Source organism: Sinohyriopsis cumingii, chromosome 4, assembly GCF_028554795.1.
Source record: "Sinohyriopsis cumingii isolate HCF-2022 chromosome 4, ASM2855479v2, whole genome shotgun sequence".
Lineage (NCBI taxonomy): Eukaryota > Metazoa > Mollusca > Bivalvia > Unionida > Unionidae > Sinohyriopsis > Sinohyriopsis cumingii.
The window spans coordinates 75,361,455-75,383,838 of record NC_142964.1 but is presented as its reverse complement, the minus strand read 5'-3'; the positions used below and the strand labels follow the sequence as shown (position 1 = coordinate 75,383,838).

At 39.1% G+C, this 22,384-nt stretch overlaps 1 protein-coding gene across 1 annotated transcript in view; it reads right to left on the bottom strand.

The window, feature by feature from the left end:
- Nucleotides 1–133: 133 nt before the first annotated feature.
- LOC149801473 (regulator of G protein signaling 9-binding protein-like) overlaps nucleotides 134–22,384 on the bottom strand; it is a 68,001-nt gene continuing 45,750 nt past the window's right edge. The window contains exons 5-7 of the mRNA XM_089955621.1: nucleotides 7,931–8,034; nucleotides 3,980–4,023; nucleotides 134–3,031 (exon numbers count right to left, since the gene is read on the bottom strand). Of these exons, the coding sequence (XP_089811747.1) occupies nucleotides 2,918–3,031; nucleotides 3,980–4,023; nucleotides 7,931–8,034 (262 nt within the window). The 3' untranslated portion in view covers nucleotides 134–2,917. The remainder of the gene's footprint in view (nucleotides 3,032–3,979; nucleotides 4,024–7,930; nucleotides 8,035–22,384) is intronic.

The window sequence follows — 22,384 nt, the reverse complement described above, 5'->3', positions numbered from 1 at the left end:
TAAGCTACTATTGACTGTATGTGGGGCAAAATGACATTCCTGATTTTAAGGAAAAAAATGCTGTCACAAAAGTGACATCTATCTCATGTTTATGCATCTAAGATGAAGCAAAAAGACAAACAAGCACGAAAAATATTCCATTGAAAATGTATTTCATGTAACAATAACATACAAAGTACGTTTTGAAAAATGAGAATAAGCATTATTATATTATGTTATTATATTTCAATGATATGTTTCATTGCATTGCAGCTCTATCCTGTGAGACTGTAGTTGCAACCTTTATTTGCTGTGACCCCAAATTGCCCACCTAGGGTTCTCCTGATTTGTGATCATATAATATGATTTCTTCAGATGACTCTTCATGACCCTATAGAGGACACCTCACCCCCATAACATTGATTTGGGTCATGGCCTGAGGTTGGCTGCCGCTCATCAAAATTATAGCATAGGCACTTGTTAAATTTTTTAAATGCCTCAATCGTCACGTGTGTTCATGTTGATTATCATTTAGATAGGACGGAGTCAGTCATATAAAGTCAAACATTTATATAATGTTCTTTACTTTATATGAAAAATATGAAACGATTAAATAATATGTCATGAGCTGCTTGCAGGATGATGTGGTATCATTCAACAAGCTTTGTGAATTGTATCTCAATAGAACATGACTTTCAGATTTTATACATCACATAATGTTAAGGACTTAACATTACTTCATGACATTGCTGTGCAACTAGCGGTAGATCCAGGAATATTATTAAGGAGGGCCTGAACAGGTAGAATAGGAATCTGTGGGATAGAATCCTGGTAAGCGTTTACAGAGCATAATTGTAACCATCTGACTGTAAAGAATATTTACCCTAGGAAATGTTCTGATTGCTTTTGTCTTTGTTTTTTAGGTGGTGGGGGATTAGGCCACCTCCTTGGATACACATCTGGTGATATTGCTAAATGCTACACCGCATTGTCACAAATGTTTGCCATTGTGTGATATCATAATCTTAATAATGATGAACTTCATCTGAATAAAAACATGTAACTGTCCTACAAATACGTGGCAATCAAGCACTCCAAAATGCATATCACATATTATAGCCATAAATACTGTTCACTGTATGCATCTAACCTGTCAAACATTTCATTTTGTTACATCACACTATTGGTGAACACAGCAATTTGTTAAAACTGTCAGGCTTAACACCTGCACAGAAAGAAGCAGAACCTCTGGTTCCTGGATTGGTGCTTTATGACACAGCAGCACATGTAGATTATTTAGTGCCTTGGCAATTGGAGAAAAGTACCTTCTCCAAGTACACAACACAGTAGATGACCCAGACTGGGTTGTACGATTCAAACCCACACCCTTTCTGTTGTGATGCTGGCATGCTGAGCCACTGTGACATCAAGAAAATCTGAGAAGTTAGTATTAATTTAGGCACTGAGTTATGTTCTTTTTCAATTTGACGAATTGCCAAGATTCAACTACCTGCCACCACTGTCAGGTAATATTTCAGTGTATATTCAGAATTTTCAAATGGACATTACGTAGCTGATTTCAAGCTGATTATGTGTATGTTTTAAAGTGTGTAATCTTACCTAACAATTTGGCAGTTTAGTTCACGGAGGTTGGACAAGTAGCCTCATAGTTTTAAAAAACTAAAACACAAACCAGCTAATTATGTGGTTAGTTTAATTCGAGCAATTTGTTGATTTTGTTAGAAGTCTTTAATATTTTTTTCTACTAAAATCGACTTGGGCACCCCAGCAAGTGTAGTAAAATCATTTGTTATCTTTGCATTGCATATCAATCTTGAGTCATAGTCGGTCCAATTAGTCTGTTCATGAACTGTGGCATACTGTTGCAGCCAATTTTACAGTTCAGATAAATAAAAAATTATCCTGAATAGCAAAAAACATAATAAAATAGATTCCATTTGATTTCAGTTGTGTATTATAAACAGCAAAAATCTATTAAATCTAGTTTATCCTTTGATACGTATTTTGCCCCAAAATAATGCGACTTTTCAAACATAGATAGCCTCAAATACAGGCTTCTGTGCTGCTCAGCTCTTCCTAACCCTTTTCGTTTTTGGGCAAAACTAGCTGATTGCAGATAATACTCTTTGCTAAATATTTAAAACGACAAATTAATTGCTTTGTCTTTTCAAAACAAAGTGTGCCTTGATACTCAAGGCACCTAAAATTTTACTTTACATCAATTTGAAGAACTGTGGAGTCTTGTAATTGTTCTTCCCTCTCTAGGTTAATTTACTAATTGTTCCAACATGACAATTCTGTACCCTTCGTTTTCTAACTGCCATATTCCACCTAAATCAATACTTGTTTGTAGAACTTTACAACAGTCAAAAACAACAAACCTGTTTAGACATGGTACTGTCTGTAAGTCCTTCATCACCAGTCTATTTACTGATGGAAAGGAAGATGATTCGGACATATGCTTTGCATCACGTAATGCTGATCTATATTTCTATCTTTATGTTATTGGTATTGTAATTATTATTAAATTTATAACATAATCCAACAGGGAAAAGAAATGCAGGGGCACGGTAGATGGATTCTGAATGTAAATTCCCATACTTTGGTTCTGAATCACATTACATCCTCCATGTCTGGGAACAGACTGTTATTAATATGTAGGCACACTTTAAATAAAAAGTCTCGCCTTTTATATCATTTATGAGAAGTATACAATGATTCTTCACTATGATTGCACATATTATCTCAGCTTTGGAATGTTCACTCCAGTCATGGAATGGTTCATTATTCATGGAATGGTTCATTATCATGATATTAATATATTGATGAGAGTATCATTCTAGATGTCACGATTTATGCACTTCCTTGGGAACACCGGTTGCAGTGACTATTTCCTTTCTAATACTTCTGTTCGATGCTATGGTTTCAGTACTCCAGCGACAACCCCTATAACACTGGCTGAGATTATGACCACAAGGCACACAAGGAGAAAAGATATGCATCGTCTTCGACGATGTCTTTGATCTCCTATCTGAAACACAATATGGAAATGTGCATTAAAAGAGTAATTTCTTGTTTTTTTTTTATATTTATTCAGACACTAATGCAGATCGATTTATGGACAGAGATTGTCATACTTACCAACACACACATATGAAAACATACTGACAGACATGAAGGCTAATATATAATACTTACTTACCCTCCTATTTGTTTTTACCCCCTCATTTAAAAATAAAATGAATAAATGTACAACACTAAGTCATTTCATTCACCAATTTATAATTTCTGATCTGGTTCAAAAATATGTATCTTCATTGTGAGGTGTTTAGTAGAGTGGGGACCGGTCATTGTCTTCATTGTGAGGTGGTTAGTAGGGGGTTCCGATCATTGTCTTCACTGTGAGGTGGTTAGTAGGGGGGACCAGTCGTTGTCTTCATTGTGAGGTGGTTAGTAGGGAGGACTGGTCGTTGCATTCATTGTGAGGTAGTTAGTAGGGGAGGAATGGTCATTGTCTTCATTGTGAGGTGGTTATTAGGGAGGGGGACCAGTCGTTGTCTTCATTGTGAGGTGGTTAGTAGGGGGGACCAGTCGTTGTCTTCAGTGTGTGGTGGTTAGTAAGGGGGGACTGGTCATTGTCTTCATTGTGAGGTGGTTAGTGGGTGGAACCTATCCAATAACCACCAGATTAAGAGACATGTCTGTTCAACTAGAGTGCAAACTCTTCATGTGCATTGGCCTTGCACAAACCCAGGCTAATTTACTTACTCTTACAGTGACCATTTTTATCAGACTTCCAGATCCTTTGATACAAGTTAGTGAGTACACCAATTTCTTTCAACAGAGAAGATAGTGAAATGGGGTTCTTTTGTGAATGTATGTATATATGTATGTATGCATATATGTCAGATAGCTCTCTCTGACTAATAATTACAGTAATGAAAGAAAGAAAATCAGTGACTGCACACAGTATACCTACCGTTGCAAAATTTTCAGATTTGCTTAGTACAATGGTTTGTGTGTCTGAAAATATAGAAAATCAACTTACAAGAACTTATTAAAGTATATTTGCATGTGTTATATACCTGGAAGTTATGAATGGCTCCATCTAATTATATTTTGACCATTTCATTCGGACAATTGCATCATATTTCCTGGACATGGCCATTCTCAACCTCATATCACCTCAGTAAGGAAAAAAAAATCACTGGAAGTACTTTATGATGGTTGATGAATTACCCCACCCCCCCATCTCAATTCTCCAGAAATCCATGAAGACCGTACAATGAAGAACAAGACCGACATGCACTTCTTCATCTGATTACATGCTACTTTTGTACATAACCAAGTGGTATTTACCTGTGAAAATAGTTACTTTAAGAAATGTTGGCTAATTTTTTTATTTGGAGTGACAATATGTCAATAAAGCTGCACTGTCTTGTTGATACCAAAGATCTGGAGTTTAACCATGTCCCACAATACAAACAGAAATTTACAAATTTGTAAAATTCGCTGGTTCATAACTTCTAACACATATTCAGCCCATTTATTATGTAATATTTCATTGAAAAGAAACAAATCAACATGGAAGATAATACCTTGATAATTGAAATGTGTTAATGTAAACAATGATGCCATTAAAAATCAAGGACTGATGTGAAATTGTAATGATTTTATTTAATTGCCTTGGCTCTGTTGTTGCTGTTGTTGTTTTGGGCTTAATGCCATTTTTTAGCACATGATAGGTTATACTTGGTGGCCAGTATAACTGGTGGAGGAAGAATTTAGGAAGAACCACTAACCCACAGGAAGTTACTGGCAAGCTTTCTCACACATCCATATTAGCTGAACACGAGATTAAACCCATGTGGACAGAGGTAAAGGTGAGTGCTTCAGACCACTTGGCCACCTAGGACCACAGTCTTTTTTTTAATTATAAATGTGTACATTTGAGGATCTGGAATTTATTCAGAACATTCGATTCTATAGAACTTGTGATAGAACTTTTGGAATTATTTTGTATTCATAATTTTTTAAGTTCCGCTTAAATTTTCATTTTGTAATTTTGATAATTATTTCTTAAGTTTTACAAAACCTGTTGGTCTTGCACATTTCTGTAGTTTTAATAAGAGAGTCATAAAATGTATATTCTAATAAATGTATTTATGTAGGATTTACTGTGATTGGAAATTTTCTTCATACACAGGTTGGCAATGATGTTGCAATATGTCCTAATAATGTAACACAAGCTTGGCAAAACTTATTTTTGCTAACATTAATTGTCAGATCTGCCTCACTTAGTCAGACAAAGAATTTCTGGATAGTTTCCAGGTGGACTTTCAATGTGTCACTGTATTTAATGATGTCATAAATGTATGCATCATAGCCATCTATATTAGATGTTAACATTTTCATGAAATGAGAGAATTTTTTCATACCAAAAGAAATATCTGTGTACTGGTAAAATCCATCTGGAGCTGCAAAGGCCAAAATTTCTTTTGCTCTGTCAATAAGTTGATTTTGCCATAAGCTTTTTTACATGTTGAACTTTGTGACATATTTTGCATTTCTGGTTTGCCAATACATCATCAGTTCTTCTAATTGGAAATTAATCTGTTTTAGTGATACTGTTCACTTTTCTGTAGTCAGTGCACATATGGAAAGTATTATCTGTTTTTGACACAAGAGTACATGATGAACTCCAGTTACATTTGCTCATTTCCATAAAATCATTCTCCAAAAAATATTCAGTTTAATTTTTCAAACATTCTGGGTTGAAAGGATTTATCCTGTAAGGTGCTGTTTTACAGGTATAGAATCTACAATTCAGCATCATGGTAGACTTTACTTGTTTGGGTTTTAACATCTGGAAACAATTGCTCGTTTTCAAATAATAGCCGATTTAGTTCACCTTTTCCTTGTGACTATATAGGAATGTTTCTGATCCATATTCTCCGATATTTCTGAATTTTATAGAATGGTGAAACCAAAATCATTACAATCTGCTTGCATGCCATAATTTAAATCTTTGCTGTGGGATAGGTACAACTAAATTGACTGATTCACAGGTATATCTCTATCAACATACTCCTTTAACATATTTACAGCCAGGAGTATTAATAATGGAATTTAAGTCACTTTCTATTTAACTTTTTAAGGACAATACTACTAAGTCTCAAGACGATTTTGAGGTATGGGCAAGAGAGCCAGAACTTGATCACCAAGCTCAATAGTACTTTCTGTTGCAGTTTTTTCATACCTTAATTTCATTTTTGAGTAGACTAATGATTATTTCTTACCACTTCACAATCAGAAACATAATCAAGAAAATTGACCTCTGAATCCTCTGTTAAAAGAAGTTTCTCTTTTAATAACTTAAATGGGCCATGGACAGTACGTCCAAAAACTACTTAAAAAGAACTAAAACTGGTTATTTAACAAGTATAACAAGATCTACAGCATTTGGAAACATCACATTTAATTTTTGGCCAATAGAAACGATTCAAGATCTTGTGGTGAGTCCTGTTAACTCCTAAATTACCAGCCAATGGAGTTTCGTGGGTTAAACTAAGAATTTCCTGTTTATACGACTTGGGAACAATAATGTGACAGTTCACTGACCACTCGTCACAAGCAGTTACCTCAGGTAGTCTCACCAGGACCCCCTTTTTCAGAAAATATCGAGTTAGTACCTATGGGGCTTCAGTATTACTAATAGCCCTCTCAAACAAATAGGAGATCTCAGGGTAATTTTCCTGTTCGACGACAAGTAATTATTGTTCATCATCTTGATTAGAATTGAGAGAATGAGAGGTAAAAGGAGAACCACTGTGATCAATACCGTTCGATTGATAAGTACCATGAGCAAACGTGATATCTTCAAAAGACTGACCAATAAATGAATCATCGAAAGGATCTATGTTGCTTATTTTTTAAACTTACACAAAGCAGAAATAAATTGCCATATTTCCTTGCAATAAGTGCATGTAAGAAGAGATAACTATTTCTGATCTGCCTTTAAAGAAGTTTGATTCCTATAAGTTGTGTAAGATAGAGATTTGTAAGTACTCTTATAATGCTGTGATCTGATTTTACTAAATATCTGCTGAAAGGCTTGTTGACAAATGAAACTTTATAAGTCAGGGAATAGTTGGCTATACAAGCAGCATCTTCCAAAGTTTCTACCATTTTCTCATCAAAACAGGTATTAATAATAACACACACACACATATATATGAGAGATAAATGCATACACATATGTGGATGTAAATGTGTACATCTAGCATCAATCTACGGACAGGTGCAACGACCAATATAAGAATTTATTCACCTTAAAATGAAAAAATAAATTTTAAAAACGTTCTTTTTCATGAACGTTATGCATAATAAAACAAAAGAATAATACAATCTTCGGAATCAAAATCATAGTGATTGTTCAGAATTGCTATACAAAAATCTAATGTCAGTAAGTTATATTTTTATTTTTTAACCTTGAGTCTATTTGGTCAGATCTGTGTTCATAAAACAAGAATAAAAAACAAATGAAGTTACTTTTCAAAGGTAGTTTTTGATTGGCAGATAGTGTAAGTCAGTATCAAATTCAGTCTCACATTTCCATGATCTCGAGTCCTGAATGATTTCAGTAGGTAATAACATTCGATTAATCGGGCTTTATCATAACTTTTGTGTTGAAATCTCTATTACAACCATTTATGGATTAGTTCAATTAAAGCTCTGAAAATCGTAACATACAAGGAAATAAAAGTAAAGCTATTTTTTCCAGACTGAATGTGTGTGTGTGTGTGTGTGTGTGTGTGTGTAAAATGGCCACTGTAGATGAAAAATATTGAGTAAATCACTTCCTAAAATAATAAACTTATGATTGTTCAACACCAGGGCTGATGACTATTTTAATCCTATGGATACCCACTGGACGTGTTCTTATCTGTCTCAATCTCGGGTTCGACCTCCCAGGGTTGTATCGGAATAGCCTGCGTAATGTCTTGTCGCATCTCCTGAATCTCCTCTATATCCCTGAAACAAAAACAAAACAGTACTGATCAATTTAATGTCAATCTATGATTTCTTTAATATTTTATCGTCTGCAGTCAGATAGTGGAAATTAGCAATGTCAGAAGCGGACGGAAGACGATGGGATGGAATCGGGACACAATAGTTCCGGTTTAGTACCCACGAATATAGTCCTAGTCTATTTTTAGAGCATTTTTTCCTGTCTCCTTTTAGTGGTGATATACGAGTTAGATTTAGGCATTCTTGGTATGGATTTATAGGCAATTCTTTATTCTTTAGGATATGCGCTTATGGTGTGGATGTCTGTGTGTGTTTCAGCGACAGTGTACAGTGAGTAATTAGGTCTTGGTGATGATCTGGAAGTGAAATATGTGTTTTCATTGCATGCTGGTTTGTTTACAGTCCAGCCTGTTAAAAATAAATTTAAAAAAAATAAATGCCAGTGAACAATTGACAAGAACTTCACCGTGAAGTCATCTCTGAAGGTATTTTAGATTAACCTATGATTTTTATTGGTTATCACGCAGTGGAAAGTTCAGTACTGAGAAACAAATGTAGAGAATATATAGTTAAATTTATTATGCTCTATGTCCGAATGAAGATTGGCAGAGTAGATCTCTTCCAAGCAGAATAACGAAAGGAACGATGAAATCGTATTCAGACCCTTATGGCGTGGGTGGACACAAATACAGAGGTGTCCAATCAATAAAATAACATCTTGATGTCATTTGCTGACATTACTGTTTAAATAAAAGGAATAATAAATAATAAATAAATAATAGGCAATCACTTAGTATATCATATATTCGATTAGAAAAAAATTTCAACAACAGCTTCCACACTTCCTCATGCTTGCGCACAATCGTGAAACACCCTAAGAAGAAGCCACCTTGAGTGTTGCATGTTACTAAGTGTCTGTCTTCCGAACGATTTACAATTCTCTCTTAGAAGGCATGTATCAGCTCTTGTCGTATATATACACGTATATAAAAACCCCCGATTGATTTGACCATTATCCCAAACGTCCATTAAAACAGTAAGTATGAAGTAGCAGCAGAGGGGGCGAACAGACCGAAACTATTTTCATGACAAACCCCTCCGGGAAACTATTCCTCGATAGAGGGCTTATTTCGACGAAATAAACCCTTCTATTCAGAATACAGGACAAAAAAAAATGTCCCCGATCCCTCGAAGAGTTTTCGCGGGGAAATTAAATCGTGGACAAATAAATAATGGCAAATATTGGCGAATCTCGTACAACTAGACTAGCACGAGAACGACTCGAAGCAATTAAAAAATTTCTTCCCGTTCGTGATTCCGTCAGAGAAAAATTAAAAGCAAGACAAGAATCTCGAGTTGAGTTTGCAACATCTGCGGAGGAATTATTTAAGCCTATTACAGCAGCTACTGGTGAAGTTAAAACTGCAATTGTAGGAAAACCTGATCCTGCTGACCCTACAAAATCAAAACGAGGGTTACTTCAAGCAATAGAAGAACTTAAACAGCAACAGGCAGATGCAGGTGCTGTAGCTGATCCAGGTGCCGCCGGAGTAGTGACAGTTGCTAAGGAAACATTTATTAATAAATTTACCGAAGATGGTATTACTGAGATAAAAAATATTCCACTTACTAGCGTGGATGAACTTAAGGAGTTTTCTGCTTGGATTGTCTTAAATTATCCTAACCGGCAAGATTTTCTAAAACCAGGAGCTGCCTCGGGTATAACCCAGGCTGATTGGAGGGATTATGTTTACAAAGTAAACCGAGGTATTTCTCGAATATCTAGCACTGATGATACCTATAATTTTATAAAAACTGGCGTAATTGGGGTTAATAAGGAACTAAGAGACCAACAAATGAAGGCAAAGGAAAAGGAAAGGCAGGCAAAAATACAGGAAATGGAAATGAAAAGGCAGGAAAGGGAGGAAGAAAAGAAGAAAAAAATACAGGAAAAGGAAATGAAAAAACAGTCGAGACTACAGGAGAAGAAACCACCAGCTCTAAAAATAGACCCCGCAATGACACTGCCTGATCCAGTGCTTGAAATTTCATCACCTGAACAAATGGGGGCTAGCGCTCCTGATGATGATTTTACCACTCCTGTTTCGTCGCCCATCCCCCACGATATATCAAAAGAGGAAATACTGAAAAGCAAAATAAAAGAATTACAAAATGAATTAAAAGATTTAAGGGAGGAAAAAGAAAAATTACAAAAAGGAATACCGAAAAAGGGTACCTACTCTAAGGTAGAAAAGATAGAAAAAAAGGAAAGATCTGTAACTGATGAAATTGTTAAAATATCAGCAAAACTAAAGAAAACAGGAAAAGGTTACACCGGTCGCGGATATAACAACCACATCTGTCCTGATAATATCATCAATGACGTATCACGGTTGGAAGTTCTCATAGGAGGAAAACGAGCCGGAAACAACTCTCGGGAAATTATAAATGAAGCCGCAGATATCTGTCAGAGACTATTTCAGCGTGGCATTATGGATATCGGCGTTTACCGGGGACTTATTGATGAACTCGCGGATGGTTACTACAGCGACTAGCAAATTTAGTTAGAGAAACAATAATTAAATAAAATGATCGTGCACAATTCTCAACCCGGACACGCTCGTGTGTTACAAGTCCGCGTAGTAAACTCGCGATTACCAGTCTACAGAGCAACCTACGGAGATGGTCTCGGTGATACAGTTACTGGTTTGTTTTCAAGAATAGCCCCTAAAGCGATTCCAATTGCAAAACAATTGTCGATGAAAGCTATTGATGTTATCAAGGATAAAGCTCTTGGATCTGTTGGTGATCTCGCCGGGAAAGCATTCGCGTCAATCAAGGATAGACTATCACGGTTAACTCGTAGATTAAAAAAACCACCACCGGTGAAACTGGCCAGTACTGAACTTATGCCCGCGGACGTCAGTAAAGTGATAAATCAGGCTGCCAGTCAAAAACTCGCAGAGTTAGTAGCCCAAACACCCGAACAAATAAATACAAGTCTGATATCAGGAAGCGGATTTCGTTTTAGACGACAATAATTTTATATAAAATGTTCAAACGTGTATCTGATCCCGCGTTCGACATGGACGCACCAACACTCAAAGACGAATCCGTGCGCGATTATCAGTATTATTCTTACGAAGCACGAACACCTAATCAACGGGGTCGAATTGAATTGCAAGTCCAAGACACAAGTAGATATTTCTTGCCCGCGGAAGCATTTCTTGAAGTCGAAGGTATTATTTTGAAAAATGATGATACCGAATACAACATTGATACCCGAGTTGGTTTTGTTAATAATGGCATCATGGCGCTATTTAAAAATGCTTCATACAGCATTGATGGGAGGGAGATTGAAACAATTCAGGATAATGTTGACGTTGCTACAACTATTCTTGGATTAGCACGATATTCAGATGATTACACTAGATCAGCTGGCCCAACAATGATGTTCGCTAAGGATAATAGTCAATTTCCCGATCAAAGAAACGTTATTATAGGTCCTGTAAGAGCAGGAGGAGGAGCAGCAGATACAACCGCAGTAATATCAACAAATCCTGATTATAATCTTGGGTTTTCTACGCGTAAATTAATGCTAACAGGAGCTCGCAGAGATTTTTCATGCGCAATTCCGCTGTCTCACATTTTTGGGCTCTGCAGAAATGTCCGAAGGGTTATTTTTGGAGCCAAGCATTCAGTTGTACTCACCCGAAAAGGTGACGACAACGACGCTCTCTGGCATCAAGTAGCTGATACAGTTGCTAACACGGAAGCACTTCACGGTAAGGTAATATTATCAAAACTTGCATTGTGGATGCCAACAATGACACCATCGCTCGCTGAGGAACAACGACTTCTCTCTTTTATGGACCAAGGCGGCAAATCATTAATATCATGGTTAACAACAACAACAGATTCTATTCAAGGTTCTGGAGTTGGACAATTTACTTGGCATATATCATCACAACAGGGGGTATCAGCACCGCGTCACATTTTTATCGCACTTCAAAATAGTAGCAGAACGGGTTCGCAAGTAAGAAGTCACATGATATTTGACAATCTTGGAGTCACTAATGTTTCGCTGCGGATAAACGGTCATCAAGAACCATCCGAAGACATAACAATAAGTTTTAGGAATAATCAAGTTGCACGCGCGTATCATCGTTTGATGACATTTATGGGGCGCGATCAGAATGTCGACACTGGTCTGCAAATATCACAGTTGGATTTCACAACGCTGTACCCGATTTATTACTTTTCGTTGGAACATCTTGATCTAGCCAAACAAACTGTCGTTGATATTTATTTTCGAGCTAATGTCGGTGTGTTTCCCCCGGCAATCGTTAATGCAAATCAAGTCGTAGGTCCCCCTCTAGTTCCAACTACAATTGCAGGCCCTGCTGGGTTTAGAGCTGTCGCGGTTATACTCTCCGATAAAGCAATGCTGCTTGAAGGTGTTGGCGGACGAATGAGAGTCATTGACGCTCCAGTAGAAAACATGTAACAATTAGATCAATCTCTGAAATATAATGTCATACAGTCACGTTAATGTCACCTTGACTTCCGGTCAAACGAAGAAATTGCAATCGAAGAACGCAAGCACGTGCGGGACATCAATAACGTTAAAACGAGATCAGATTACTGGTGGTCCAAACAAATTGTCGTTGACTAATACTCAGCTTAAACATCTTAATAAGGCACTAACAGCAAAAACCGGTGTCCGACTTGATTTCTCTGCTGCAGCTATCAAGGACATGACCAAAACCGGTGGAATATTTCCGCTCATCCCAATACTAGCTGCTGAAATTCCAGGATTACTTGGCGCAGCGGCAAAAGCTGCAGCGTTAGGTGCAGTTGGAACCGCAGCTGGAATGGCACTAAAGAAAGCAACCGGAAATGGATACAAAAAAAAGGGACGCGGTCTAAGACTACCAGGAACTCCGGCATCATGGTACCCAAAACGGGTTTAAAAACGCTTCGTCAGTCTCCAATGAGCAATTTTGATTTATTAGATGCTGTTAAAAAATTGCGTATAAAACATTTCAGAGGTGTATTCATGCGAGATCAATTACCGGAACGACCAAATAATCCAGAAACTGGCATTATCAATCTCGACAACAAAGACGGTCCTGGAACTCACTGGGTTGCTTACGCGATCGATCCACGTGGAATTATCTATTTTGATTCGTACGGTTTAGCACCGCCAGTTGAGTTTCTCAAGTATGTCCGCGGAGTGCCTCGCACTCTCAACAGCAGATTTTATAATGTTCCAGTGTGGCAGTCGACGCTACCAACACAAACATTAGTTGATCCGCCCATTTGCGGAAACGAGGTTTTAAATGTTCTTGATGCAATCTCAAGAAATCCAGCAACGTCTCCGCATCGAGTAGTGCATGAATATACCGCATCGAGAAACGCTAGCGTTTCCAATGCTTAGCATTTCTGGAAGTCCAAAGGACTTCTCACGCATTTAAAAAACAGCAATAAGAATAATGGTGGATATTTACGGAAGACCTTTCACAAGAAAAGTCAAACCAAGCACAGATGCTGATCTCTCAAAATATGCGACCCGAGATGAAGTCGAAAATCTTTTGAATCTAGCCGGAGTTGACCCAGATGAAGTTGCTATTTTTCAAGACAGGCAAGGAAAACTAAGAACGAGCAACATTAAGTGGAATGATATAATTCGCAGAGTTCTTGGAGCTACCAAGGATAACTTCGTTGCATTTAGTGATGGCGGCCGGATCAAGGACTCGAATATATCAATCGCAAGCATCAAAGACAGTATTGATAAAGGTGTTGACAAGTGCGTGAAAAAAGACGGCGACGTAATGACCGGCGAACTCAGCATGAACGGCAACAAAATAACCGTTCTAAAAAATCCGGAAGGTCTCGAAGATGCCGCAAATAAACAATACGTCGACGCGCAGTACCAACTCGTTGCTGGCCTAATCATCGACAGAGTAACAAAATCCGGCGACGTAATGACCGGCGAACTCAGCATGAGCGGCAACAAAATAACCGCGTTAGCGAATCCCGAATCCGACCAGGATGCGTCAAACAAACAATACGTGGACATCGTCAACGGTAAACTAAATACGCTGCGGTCAGAGTATGATGTTCACGTGAACGGGTTTAAAAGACTCCAAAGAAACTTCGCAAAAACTGATGAGGTCGTGGATAAGTTCTTTGGGACTCCTCCAGTCGTCGACACGAAACTTTCTGAAATCATACCAAATCTTACTAATAACGCCAACGATATCAACAAAATTAATACCCGGTTAGGTGTAGTCAGAACGGAAAAAAGTTTTTCAGATCAAGTTCAGATAATAGAAAATAACATTAACACGATCAAACAAACACAGCAGAATATCGTAGCGGGAATTCCTGAGATCGTTAACAAAACCAGTCTGATTAAAGTTCCCACTGGAGTTACTCCCGGGCATATCACCAACATCGTATTCACGGTATCATCGGGATTCGCAACATGGTCACGACAAAATAACACTATCAAATATACAGCAACAGCCACCGGTGTTTACAGGTTGTCTGTGTTTTCAGCCGCTAAATTTGAAATCTTCACAACATATCCTTGGAGACATTCCACCGATAAGTATTCCGGGGTTTGCACTGTAATACTAAACAGCGGAACCGAGGAAACATTTATGCTTGAAGCCGAGGACGATAGTTTAACAGCAACATCTTACTGGTTTTGTTTGGAATTCGTCGCTGCAACGCCTCAATTGGTTACCGCGTAATTGAAAATCGGCAGCGATTTTTAAATAAATGTCAACGACGCCAGATGCTCAACAATATCGATACAATCAAGTCCGTGAGTGGCAATCTGAGTTAAAAACTGTCATCGAAGTAACCAGTCAAAAAGTAAAAAAATACCGCAGACGCATAACAGTGTTAGACGTTATGGTTTATTCAGTATCTGCCGTTGTTGCATCCGCGGGAGTAATACTATCAGCGGTCACTCCGGTAACAGCAGTAGTCGCTGCCACGATCTGTGTTTGTACGACCACTACCGCGGCAGGAGTTTTCGGCATCATAGCAAAAAAAATATCCTCGTGTGCTAACACAAAATTACACGATTACACGACAAAATTAAATACAGCCACGACCGCATATCAGAAATTATCATCGCTGATATCATCATCGTTAGACGTGCAATCCAGTGACGCTGCGTCAATATCAGATTCTGAATTCAAACTAATGTCAGATGCGTACAATGACTATTTGAAAACTAAACAAATAAATAATGTCACTGATGGCAACGCCACAAGAACTGCTTCAACAAATAGTCACAAACACAACACCGGTAAGGACCACAATGATCTCAGTGTCCTCGACGACACCACAATTCGGTATTAATTTTCCAACTCCAATTCGTGTGAGCGAAATCGCGTTGTCGAAGCTCAGTGTGTATCACAGCTGGCCCAATATCAGGTCGGCATCATTTGGTGGTCTGCAGCCGAATAATTCGTTTGTGTTCGGGAGACCCAGCGCGGACCCGCAACGTGAACTTGAATGGGATACAATTACGCTACCCACTGGGAGTTATCAGATCGAAGAAATCAACAATGAGATACAACGCCAAATAAAACGAATCACCGGCAAGGAAGCCAAAATATCTGTGACCGCGCACGAACCAACGCTGTCTGCGGTCATTGAAATCTCAACACCGGGATACGCCGTGGATATTTATAACAGCTCAATCAGAACCGTATTAGGATGGCCACAAGAACGACCCGAGGTTGAACCGGGTCCACCACCACCCGCGAAATCAGATTTCGAGACCAACAAAGAAGTACTACACGACCTCGTCGGGGATCATTTATTATTTGCAGATAAATTAATATCCGGCGAGGCCTGGTTTGCAACATCACCTAAAGTTCCCGTAAATGTGTTACGGTCAGCTTTTTTTGATGGGTATGGATCCCGGGATTACCAACCAGAAGATATAGAAGCTCATTTTTTTAATCCGATCAAACAAGCACATAAACAACAGCTAGAACTGTTGCGAGTATATTTTCAAGATTATATTTCTGATATAACAAGTGGAACTGCAAGCAGTTCGGGAACTGGAAACGCTAGCGTTTCTACAAGCAGTTCTCGCGATAAAATTATCACCGTCATAGAAAAACTAAACAAACTCGCATCCGCGATGGAAATTATAAATCAAAAAATAATTCAGCATCTACTGAATCTCAAGGGCGATTACGGAAACGAAAAAAGATCGAATTTTGCATCCCAATTTGGTATTCCCGTGGAGAAGATTTCAGAATTTACACTTCCCGGATATAACGCGCGCACGCTACGAAAATCAGTCCAGGATCTCATCGATGAATCTTTCGAAGATATTTCCGCCGCGTACACGCGAACAAAACCGCAGCCGGTTATTCTCAAGCACGACAACAGTACAGCATCCGATGGCAGACACATCTCCGTCGGGATCGTTTCGATCACAGATGTGGTCGCGGTCAATCTTGTATGTGACGTCATCGACGGTAGCTACAGCGCATCAGATAATACTACACCCCAACAGGGGTTTATCCTATATACGTTCACACCAAAAGATCCACCGGGTTTTTTGATTGTGCAAGAACCAATCAATGTGGTCTATCTGCGGTGTAATAATCCGTGGTTGTCAACGATAAATTTCAAACTCGTCGACCAACGGGGGAATTTGTTGGACCTGCGTGGCGAGACTGTGAGTATAAACCTGTTGGTGAAGTCTTAGGACTTCTCTGGAAATGCAAAGCATTTCTCTGGCGATGCTAGCATCGCTCATGCAAAGCATTTCTCACGCTAGCATTTCCACATTTAAAAAATTACAGTTGTGTATAATGCACGAGTATATCCATGTCCGAGTTCGCGTACATGACAAACAAATTCTCAACGCGGCAATCAGGACCGCATTTGGAACCGCTGGCGTTTCTGGAAACTCAAAGAGTTTCTCGGGACAGTATTCGGAACTTGACACTGTCGAGTTCCCCGTCGGAATAGTCGTTGACGAGTACGGCAACGAAGACTTCTTGTTGACACGGCCACAACAAGAACAGTTACAGAAGTATCACACGATCACAGTTTTTTGTGACCAAGAACACATCATGAACTATTCTCATTCGTGTATTGATGCTGAAACACTCAAGCAAATCCTGGAACTCAAAGAGTTCTGAGAAATCTAAGGACTTCCAGAGAAGTCCCTTGGACTTCCATGGCAATCTCAGAAATCAGAGATTTCCACGATTGCTCAGAAATGTTTCACATTTCCACAGTAGAATTTCAAAGACAAAAAAAAAATAATACTTTTTTTTTACCCTTGGAAACTCACAATGGGGGGGGGTCAAAGCATTTCTGGAAACGCGAGCGTTTCTAAGTCAAAGACTTCCAACGCTAGCGTTTTTACGTTAGACTTGAGAAATGCTTTGCATTTCCTGAGAAGTCTCTTGGACTTCTGGAAACACTAGCGTGGATGAGAAGTCAGAGACTTCCAGAGAAGCCCCTTTGACTTCTGCGTCGGAATTCTTTATTTGACTTTTTAACAATCTCACTCGGGAGTTAATTAATTTTCGAGTCTCATACTCGTGTGATAGTGTAAGACGAATACTTTCAACTGCACGCGTCAACGGAATAAATTCAGATACCTGTTCGTGGGTAACTGTGGCAAGTGATCTATAAATGCAATTTTGCAGCATTTTAATGAACCTGTATCTCGCAGGAAGAGTATTTTTCTTCCCTGATAGCTCATTCAAGGATTCAAAATCTGACATAATTGTTTCAGCGTCTGTTAAAATATTAAAACCCCGCTGCTTCAATTTTTGAATTTCATCAATTACGATATTTATATTTTCGTAATTCATATATTATAACCATTTTTTTTATCTAACTGAGAAGTCATTGACTTCCATGGCAATCTCAGAAATCAGAGATTTCCACGATTGCTCAGAAATGTGAAACATTTCTCATGTTTGCATTTCTGCGTCTTTGGAAACGCTAGCGTCTTTGACTTCCAAGTTGTCGACGTAACAAAATGAGATTTTTTGTTTTAGTCGTTTTGAAAATGCTGTTTTGCGGATCCCAGCTGCGACATTCTGTACAGAAGGTGGACAAATATCGAAATACCTACTGGCGGCGTTTATTGATGGAAATACTATTTCGTCGCCGGTAGTTACGTTCATGGATTTGATAGCTCTTACAGTTTTTTTACCACGTCCTGTTTTACCCGACCGGCAGTTCTTACTCTGAGTGACCACGCGAAGATTATCTATAGAGTTATCAAGTATGTTACCATTAATGTGATCAACAACAAAACCTTTCTTGATCAGTCCATGATGACATTCATAGACGAAACGATGGCATAAATATCTTTTTCCACCCATGGCAGTAAATCGTGAATAACCACTATTATCAACTACACCAACTGGTCGTCTTCGCGTGCAGTGTCTTACTACTCCGTCGTGGTTTGCTTCATAATTGGGAATAGTTGGATGTGCAACAAATTCTTGTTGTGGGATGAATTCTTGATTCATTATATTATAAGCAAAATCATTTGTCTAATTCATAATTTGTCTGAAAACTTATTTATATAATCACGCTCCGAGAGAGTGTTATCACAGTTTTTTTTATCATAATACCGTTTTAGTTCTCGATAGCGTTTTCCACCACACGCTGAACATAATTGCGTTTTTCCTCGTACTCCAACACCGCATCTGATACACGGCATCGGTCCTAAACTACCGCCGCGGACCTGTTGAGCATGTTGTCCACAGTATTCGCCTCTGCAACGTCTGCTACACGGCGCTGATGAATTTAGTTTGATCCACTTGCATGAGTGCGCTTGCGCACCAGAGAAATGCTTTGCATGAGCGATGCTAGCATCGCCAGAGAAACTCTTTGAGTTTTCGTTCATTATATATAATATTTTTGTCTATTTAAATACTTGTCTTAATTATAATAATGAGTTTCTCAAGACTATCCAGAATAAAACCTGGAAATCTCCAATTTCCCCGAGGTCGATTCGATCTTGACCGATTAACCCCTGATCGACGACGACGAGAACTCGCAGCGGTAATTGGTGTTATCAAGAACGCCAAAGAAGAGTTTCGTCGTGATGGTGCCGCACATGTGTGGTCTTCGTATAAAATCATCCCCGAAACTCAAAGAGTTTCTCACGCGAGCGTTTCTAAGTCAGAGACTTCCAATGCCATCATTGATGGTACCATCAACGATACAATCGCGCGTAACATAATTAGGTATCTCGATGATAAAAAATATTTCATTCAGATAAAATTTATCGTTGGCGTCGACGACACGGAAACAGGTGAAACAACATGGATTATCAGAGACAAACTAGACCCTGTTCTTGATGCCCGACGGGGAAAAACCGTCGTCGTAACCAAAGACTCAAACCCGGGAGTACTTGTTGGGATTGATATACCGTATTATGCCAGAGCGTATCCTGTGACCGCAGTCATTTATGGAATTTATCCGATGAAGAAACCACGCGTTGATAAACTCAAACCGATGAAGATGTCGGAGTCGTTGACGTCATCATTGACAGAGTCAACAGGGATAAAATCCCCAGGGTTGAATTGTGTAGCCGAGCGAGTAATGGAACATTTTAAAAATGCCGCGCGAGGAAACGGCCTAACACCGCTAAGACAGACTAAAATAACAGCGTGGGCGGCAAAAGTAGTGGATGAAGGAGCGTCAATAAATGATGTTGCCGAGCTCGAACGATTACTAAAATTTCCTATAACGGTTTCATCGTTGACCGGTGAGGTATTGTACAAGAGTAAATATGATTCCCGTGGAGCACCAATAACTATTATCGATCATAACAGTCACGCCTGGACTGACTCGGTTAGGATATTTCCTCGAGACCGTGTTGTAAAGTATTATCCGGAATTGGAAAATGCTAGCGGGGGAACCACTAGTGGTGAAACTCGAAGAGTTTCCATGTTTGATTTTATTTATCAGATAAGTAAAACCGATCCAGTGTCGGTGTGGTTATTCCGAAGTGACCTCGAGGGAGAGTTTGATCAGTTTGTGAAACCCAACGGGGAGGTATACAGAACTGCGGCATTACATCACGAAATGAAAAAACTCGCAGAGAAGTATGTGAGAAATGCTGGCATTTCCAGCACGAACACTGATACATTACTGACACAGTGTTTTACTGTCCCGGGTGTTGTCACGCATATAGCCCGAGAACGAAATTCATGGAGACCAACCCCGAAGAGTTTTCTCGAGGATATTCAGCAGAGCTGTGTCGAATACGGACACGGTGGTTTGTGGAATACCCAGTATGATCACCGCGATATGATATCCGTCGACATGACGGCGTGTTATCCAGGAAGTTTCCTTGGGCGCGGAGAATGTAGTGAGTATTTTAAACGGTTTGGTCACATTACAAACTCGATGACAAGAGTAGCTGTTGACGGACCATTGCCTGATTTTGACCTGACCGGGGTTGCTTGTGTGTCGTCGTTTAAATTCGCTACGGGTTTACATCCTGTGTGTTATGCTTGGTTTGGCAGACATTTCGTTGAGAAGCGATGGGCCCCAATAGTGTTATTGCGATACATGCTTGACAGTCGAATACTGCTGTCGCTGACGGTCAGTGAAGCGATTATATGTTATTGTCGTCAAACCGAAGTTTGGTTGCCAACTCCGCAAGTCACCGTAGAAATTGAAAATTTCCGAGAATATCCAGAATCGTTTATCGACACTATCATCGAAAGAGCTCCCCGAACTGATGAAAGCACCGCAAAAGATCTAGGACGAAGAATAATAGGAAAATTTGCTCAAGGTGGAGCGTATGATCATAAATTACATCATAGTCGATTAATCATGGACGAGGCCGAATTGGATCTTATTGTCGCTGATGCCGCCACGAATAATACGTTTTGTACCCGCGAAGATGTGTTTCTGTCAAACGGGGAAAAACTAGGGACTGTTTTTAGTTATATCGACGGAGAATCATCTCAGTACACACATTTGAGATCTTCGATGCTAGCTTATGTATCAATAAACCTATTGTCGATGATTAATAGGTTTCCCGTTGACGCAGTGAGAGTTGCAACGGATTCATTCTATATCGATAAAAAACACTTAGCGGCGTTAAATAAGGTTATACCGAATGATCCATCGTGGGGTTCATGGAGAATAAAAAATGAAATGTTGCATGGATATTGTGAATCGGCTGATGTTGAAATCGAGGATGAATATCGCGGCGCAGAAATATCTGGGAAATTTTCAATTTCTACGACAACTTCGCTGCCGCCGGTGCACGATCCTGTTGTGAGACACAAAACAGTTTATCTGAACGGTCCTGGTGGTTCCGGTAAGACAACTCGAGCGATAGAATTATTTAGAAACTCTGACATGATTGTGCTAACACCCACACATAGACTTGCCAGGGAGATGAGACAACGGGATGTTAACGCGTGTACGTATCACAGTTTTTTCAAATACAGCGGCGGCACGTGGACACCTGAACGAATGGGAACGAAGTATATCCCCGAGAAAATAATCTGGGATGAGATAGACACTGTGCCGTTGGATACATTAAAACAGTTTCTGGATTGGTTGCTAAAGAAAAATACCGCAGTGGTGATGTGCGGCGATCATGGTCAACCACCGCCATTTACAGGTGAATCTCCACACACGTGGCTGAAAACTTTTGTAGATTATTATGAGGAAATAACTAATGATGTTAGATCACTCGATGAAACGCTGAAAGAGTTTAAGGCGTTGATCAGGCTACAAACCAATAAAGTCCAGTGTGAGATAATGCGTGAAATAATTCCAGAGACTTCGCTGAGCGACTTTTGGGAAACGTGGAAACCAGATGATTTAATTGTTGCAAGTAGAAAGATAGTCAGGGACACGCTTCAGCAGCAGTTATTTCAGTTACATCAGAAGAAATTTCCCATGTTGGAAGTGCCGTTGTGTTATAGACCAGCTGATACGCGATTGCAGAATATTGACGTTGATATTCCAACGCGCGTATCTGCGTCGGGGGGGGGGGGGGAGAAACAGAATTTAGTATTAAATGATATTGTCACAGTTGATGTTGATGCTGTTGAACAGGCACTGAAAATGAGCAAATCCCCGTGGACGCTAGGATACGCTATGACCATCCACAGTTCGCAGGGACTAACTATTTCAGATACAACAGTTTGGATTGTTGATGATCGCATCGAGTGGTCAAATTTAGTTTATTTAGCCGTGTCAAGAGTAAGAAGGATAGCTCAGTTACAAAGAATTGTATTAGATGATGTTATCAACGACAGCATCAACAGATCAATTGCTGATGATACAATAAGAAAGAAATTAG